General features: G+C 39.1%; 1 protein-coding gene across 1 annotated transcript in view; it reads right to left on the reverse strand.

Annotated features, from left to right (window-relative positions):
- Nucleotides 1-2,452: 2,452 nt before the first annotated feature.
- Nucleotides 2,453-6,982, reverse strand: part of FEZ2 (fasciculation and elongation protein zeta 2) — a 70,910-nt gene continuing 66,380 nt past the window's right edge. The window contains exon 9 of the mRNA XM_018558850.1: nt 2,453-2,750. Coding sequence (XP_018414352.1) covers nt 2,734-2,750 — 17 coding nt within the window. The 3' untranslated portion in view covers nt 2,453-2,733. The remainder of the gene's footprint in view (nt 2,751-6,982) is intronic.

The raw sequence follows: 6,982 nt of genomic DNA on the forward strand, positions 1-6,982 counted from the left end.
GCCAGTAACACTTTCCATCTCAAGGGGGTCCCACTGGCAGCCTGTACAGAGGGTAGTGTTAGATGCACTAGCAGATTTAAAAATCGACATGAGTAACAATTTTAATCTGAACTCCAGCTAACACTTTTTAAACAGTTATAACAACAGGTTTTTTTTCCTTTTGGGTTAAAGGTTTTCAAGGAATCAAAGCTAATCATTGAAGGCACCCCTGTCAGTGTGGTAAATAGTTTATCTCAACCCCTCTGTTACTTTTCTATCAAAGGAAATGAAAAAGTAGGAGATTTACTGGTGGGATCATCAGGTAAAAATAAAGGAAAAAAAGTGCCTGAAAAAAGGAATCTAATGCAGACACCACATTTAAGGATTGCTAACCTGCAATATAGATGATTTACAGTGGAAAAAATATTAGGGAAAGCAAGTTTTCAATGTAAACAATATGAATAAAATAAAAAATATATTTATGTTCTTGTATAGCATATTAGAGTGGAAATTAAATGTGTCTATTGTGGAATAATGCACAATAACATAACATTAAAACACATACCATTGTCCCAACCTATTGATAAATTGATAATGCATTCGTCTTTTAAAAAATATACTATGTCCATTAAAGAATAAAAATAACACTGTGCATTCAGGAGACTTCCCTTAACATAATAAAACTATACAAATACCTACCTTTAAAACATGCATCATCAGTGCAGCATATAGGCCTGCATACTCTGAAGTTTCATATTATCTGATTTACAAAATCAGAAAAATGTTACATTTTGTATAACATGGTACTGTATGTACTAACTCAATGTTACTGATCACAGACGAGTAGAAATTACCTACTACTTATTTTCTGTCAGGAGGACACCATTACAGCTGTTCTCTTGCCACAGCAGACAACTTTTATGCTGAAAAACTGATCGCAAATAAAAGTAACCGCTAGTTCTTGTCACAGAATGTCTTAAAAAAAGTAAAAGGTGTACAAAATGCTCTAATGGTTCTTTATCAACATCAGATAAAACATTCAATGTCTTTCGGGGCTCACATCACTCTCCTCCATCAGTATTTAGTAAAAAAAATATATATATATATATTTTCTGAAATCTAAAAGATACAATGTATTGAGTTAATGAACAAATATTTGTAAATTTTTAATTTCGCCTTTTCGCAAAATGGTAAAGAAATGAAGGCAAAACTGTAAATAAGCGACTTATGTTAATTGTTTGTGCGCGGTGTGTTGTGATAAAATGATACAGGCATACATTTAATCGCAACACAGCTTATCACAATGCACGGCAATGCATCACAACGCTTTGCCATGTGCTGTAACAGCTATTTAGAAATTAAGCACTGCGATGCATCCTAAGAACGCACTGCAGGGCGTACACCACAATATGGTGCACACTGTTGCACATGTATGTTAACTGAATGGGGAGAAGCCATTTTGTACGCTTTAACCTTTTGGCTTAGTGCTCCCCCTGCATACGTACCAAGAGGTCAGAGAGGATGAAAAATATTTATGCTTTGAGTTTTCATGCCCTCTCACCTCTTGGCACGTTGGTGTGCACTAGAGTGGAACCTTGTTTGATGTGAGCAGCCTAGCCAGAGCCAGTGAGGTCACAGAGTAAGTATTTTTCACTATTCTGAATGAAAAAGTATCTCTTTTTTTTTCCCTTTCCCTCTAGTTGCCTCTTTAAAGTGTTGTTATTGAACTGAAACAAGTAAGCAGCTTGACGGAATTCTGGTACTGGTACTTATTTCAACACAGAGACTAGTAGTAAATATAGGTTGAGGACCATCAAATTCCATATTTCTATCCGAACATGCTCCATTTAAAAAGACCGTCACTTTGCCTAGCCAGGGCTCATATTCAACATCTCCATGTGTATGCACGCACGCAGCTCCTTGAGCAACAAAGTACCCAGTGCTTCCAGGTATGGCAAAGTTAGTCCAAGCTAGCAGTGCGGGGGCCTAGAAAGAGGAGAGGATCAACCCTACATAAGCTCCAACACAATCTGATAATCAGCTTACATGACTAGGACAGCAGTGGAACGAAGCATGGGAATGTTTGAAGGTATGTATAAGTGGGCTAGGGGTTGGACTTTAAGGATATTTTGTCACTTTGCCTAGATTGAGCAAATTGGCAGAGTTTCTGTAAGTGGACTTAGGCTAACACAATTTGTAGTGCTTATATTTTTTTATTTTGTTTAAAAAAATATTGGAGAAAAAAAACATGATATATGTTTATATCAGTGCAATTTGTATTTGATCCCTTTTATAATAGACAAAATGAAAAATATTCCTGAACTGAGCTAGGAGATTATCACTAGCTATTGGATAAAACTATATACCTATATGAAACTTGTCTTCTCATCTTAAAATTAACGAGTCGATGCACATTTTTACTTGCATGTACTGTAAGAATAGAACTAGAGACACATAAAAACAGGTTAAAACTGTACATTTGTCCTAATCTCATAAATAGCACATTAAATTATCCAACCTAAGATTATATGTAGTCTACATAAGCAATGGTAGGAGCTCAAAACACTCTGCTACCACAGACAAGGGCAATAGCTAATTAATCATATCAACATGCTCAAAACACCAAATCGACAAACTGAAAGGATGCAGATGAAAGCAGATCCTCTGTAAGGTTATTTAAGTGACTTCCATGTCTCCATGAAAAATCCATCTTCTGAAACACTAGTGAGGTCATTCTAAGGAGATGGAAAATTGCTAGGTAGGACACAACACTGTAAGGAAAAAACAATAGTATTAAAAAAAAAAAAAAAGTCAAACAACCTAAAGTCTGCACATGTGGCTTATGTATGGAAATTTCTTTACAGAAAATGGATTACCATTGCCCATCACAATCAAATTTTAAGCAAAAATTTTAAGAAATTTTCTAAATATGCACTACAAAAAAAAGGTACAGGTGACCACTTGATCTTGGACATTAGTACATTTTAGAAAGAACGTTTTATATATGGAGGTATATTTAAATTAAAATGGAAACAAAGAAAATGATTGTGGTTTACACTATCCAACCAATATACCTGATTAGTGTAGAATCTAATTATCTTTTTACATTAGGACTTTAACCCTCCACCCTGGAGTGCACGCCTGCGCAGTCTGAGCCACTGAGAAATGGTGGAGCAAGAAGCTGGTTCCCCTTTGCGGAGAACATCGGGAATGGTAAACAGAGGGTGAGAGGTAAAAGCAGTTTGTTCAAACACACGCCTGGAAAGGAACACAACGTTGTGATTGAGAGTAAAAAGGGGACTATCTCCAATTAAAAAGACTGTTTTTGAATGCCAATAAGACTAAATTTAGATGGCAGAGAGTCACATTGTACAGGAGGGGCCCCATGAGAGACATTCTCTACTAAAGTTTGTCTAATGAATGGGAGACTAGGGGGTTGATTTACTAACCTTATAAACACACCACGAATGTGTATACACCTCTGCAGTGTGTTCCCTCCCAGCATGATCTATGGGTGGAATCTAAACACCTTTGTAATGTGTACACACCCAGCAGGTGTGTTGTGCAAAGCCCTGAATGAATTGCAAGGTGATGTTGTGTAAATTAGCTCTATGTTGTGTTGCTTGCGTTGATGAATGCAAGGAATGTAAATGCATGAGCTAACCATTTTTGTCTAAACTGTGAAGCAGCATTATATATGCATCATGTGCATGATTTTTCCATATATGGCATTAGTGGAAATATGCTTTTAGAGACTTTTTGGTTGATAAATACGTTTTGCTGTGTGAAAATCACACACACCTGGTGTGTGTGTGTGTTTAGGTTAGTAAATCACCCCCTAGAAGTCTTTGGCATGAGATTGCAAGGGCCTTGATTTACCCCTAATAGTACTCAAGGCCAAATGCTAAAGCAGCCCTTATTGCAGAAAGGTTCGGATTTTTCTTAACTAGTAGACTTCCTAGTTTTAATGGTGTGGGAATTAATGAAATCAGAAAGACCCCTGTTTCTCAAGACCTGGACTTCAACAACCACATTGTTAAAGTCAGCAAAAAGAAGGATGGTAAACTGGTCCTTGAGATAAGAGATTAGGTTGATCTGGAAGAGCCCACAGCGTGCCTACATATTTGATCAGGACCGAGTACATGTGCCTGGGAATGCCCTCCATCTCCATCCTGTGGGAGTAGACGAGGAAGACGTTTGAGGAGCAAAAGACGTAGATTAGACTGTACTAATCCCACGGCACCACCAAAGCATCCATACATCTAGATACAAATCTGTGCAGTTTGGTGTTGAACCTGGAGGCCAGAAGGTCCACATCTGGCATCTCCCCCCCACCCCCCATCTGTGACACAGGTCCCGAAACCGTCCAAAGTGTAGGGACCATTCATTCCCCTGGGTTCAGTCACTGCTGACTAAGGTAGACTGTCTGCTGTTAACATTCAAGGTGTAGACCATTGACAAAGCTGGAAGTGGAGTTTTGCCCAGGCTACAAACCCCTCTACCTTTCTTGCTGTGGGGAGACTTCTGATTTCTTCCTGATAGTTGATGTATGCTACAGCTAGCTGTGGGGGTTTGAAATATTCAGTGTTGCAGGGACAAGAAAATCACTCTAAACTTTAGATCGGGATTCAGCTGATTGAAGACAAGATTTTTCAAGTCCCCTGCACCAACAATGTATCTAGGAATCCTCCCTAGACCCTAAAGTTGGCATTCATTGTGATAATATTCTAAGACAGTGGGAGGAAAGATTTTCCAAGTTTCAGAGCTGGATTGCTAACTCAGCATTAGAGAGATGACTTGGTCTTTGATGTCAGGTGAACTGGTTTGTCTAAAGACTGAACTGATTTCTTCCAAAACTACAGGATGTTGTGGTGTAGGGGTCCGGAGTGGAAGTGAGCAAATAGTCCTGACTCAAAAGGAACTTACCATCGGGCCTAGAACTCTCATGCGGAATTGGATGGCATCTGGACTGTAGTCTGGGAGCAGAGAGTTGGAAGTATTACTTTGGGAAGGCTTAAGCTGTGTGCAGGATAAGACCTAAAAACTCTAAAATGATGAAGTAGGTGTCTGCATAGACCATGGAAGTTGAAGCCTGGGAGTAACACAAAGGAACTCTTATTGGCCTCGGGGGGAGAAGTTTTTTCAGTTTGTGGTTTAGGCTTCAAAGTACTTTTAACTCCAAGTAACGTCCTTCATGAGGGTGTCCAAAGAGGCACCAAAAAGACATTCTCCTTTAAAAAGGCACACACAGCAAGAGTTCCTTGGCTGCTTTTCTGCATGCGAACATTTTAGCCAGAGTTTTTAATCATTCGGGAAAGACAATACCAAATGTCAACTAAACCATCTATGCGATAATGTAGGGCTGAAGGCATAAATGGTCTACAAAAACAGGATCAGTAAGGATCCTTAGACTTCAGTTTAGTCCGCTCCTCTAAGGTTTGATATACGAACATTATAGCTTTGGCAGGCTGCATATCAGGACATGCTAGTGAAACCAATGCTTTGGAAAAGGCTTCCAAACATTTGTCAGTGGGATACTTAAATATTGTCAGTGTTTTCTGTAGGTGTTACATTGCAGAATCCATGGTGGGAACAACCCACATTTTGATAAATGCCTCCTCAAATGGGCATTGGTCTTTAAAATGTTTGGGAGGGCTGCAGAGATTAACAGGTGTATTCCAATCACAGGACAGAACAGTTTCAGGTAAGAAATGTACCAGAAAGGTTTTAATAGTGTTGGAGTCTTTTCAGGAATCCCAGACTAACAAAATCTCTAGTAGAAGCTACTGTACACTCTGTTCTAATTTTAATGTGGCATGCATTGCATCAGTAAGAATAGATATGGTTTCTTTACGATTAGGAGTTATAGCAAGTGGCTGTGGCTCCTCAAAAAAAAAAATTAATCTATCATGCATTTGTGAGCCTCATTCAGACAAAGCCAAAAATAGAAGGCTTGGAGGCCTCCACCAGCTGCGCCTAACACAGATTCTGGAGAAGGTGTTTATGGCCTCTGTGCTCAAACAAAAAAAAATAGTTGCAATTTTGCCAATGAAATTAGGCATAGCTACAGAAAACTGCTGCTTATAAAAAGGTAGAGGAGCTAGAGAAGACTCCGAGGAGTGTGTTGAGGCTGTTGGTGTCAGCTCACTTGACCCTGCAGGCCACATTGGCCTTTCTGACAATTCGACTCAGGATATGAACTGATAATACCAATTCAGAAATAACATTTTCTTTTTCATATTTGAAAACTCCAAAGTGTACACTTAGTGAATTTAAGAAAAAAAGTAAACTTGTTTAAAAGTTTAAAAATGATGACAAGCATTAAAATCAAAAAAGATCATCACATATAGAAATAGTTACATAGTATTTGGGGTTGAATAAAGACATACGTCCATCAAGTCCAACCCATATAGGTCCACGCATCATCTCATTCTTAGGGATACTGGTATCCCTGGATATTACGGTCCCTCAAGAAAATGTCCAAACGTTTCTTGAACAAATCTACACTCTTGCCTGAAATCACTGCCGATGGCAGTGAGTTCCAGACCTTAACCGCTCTTACTGTAAAGAACCCTCTTCGCCCATTGTGCTGGAATTTTTTCTCCACCAACTTTAGGTGGTGGCCTCTAGTCTTTGTAATGGAGTTAATCTCAAACAGTTTGTTGCCAATGTTGCTGTCACCATTGAACATCTTGTACATGAAAATCATATCCCCCCTTAATCTCCTTAATTCCAGCGTAAACATGTTTAAGGTCAGAAGCCTTGTCTCATAGCTCTGGTCCTCCATTCCCCTAATTAGTTTTGTTGCCCTCCGCTGGACTCTCTCCAGTTCAAGGACATCCCTTCTCAGTACCGGCGACCAAATAGTTCTGTTTGGAAATACATTTCCAAACAGAAGAAGGGGCTACTATATTTCCAGAGAAGTGGGCTTCCAAGGTAATTTGACACTGCTGGGTGGTGTAGAAGGGGGGGGGGGCAGATATTAGAATAGATGTAATGATGT

This window comes from Nanorana parkeri, unplaced genomic scaffold, assembly GCF_000935625.1.
Source record: "Nanorana parkeri isolate BGI_ZX_2015 unplaced genomic scaffold, ASM93562v1 scaffold363, whole genome shotgun sequence".
NCBI classification, from domain to species: Eukaryota; Metazoa; Chordata; class Amphibia; order Anura; family Dicroglossidae; genus Nanorana; species Nanorana parkeri.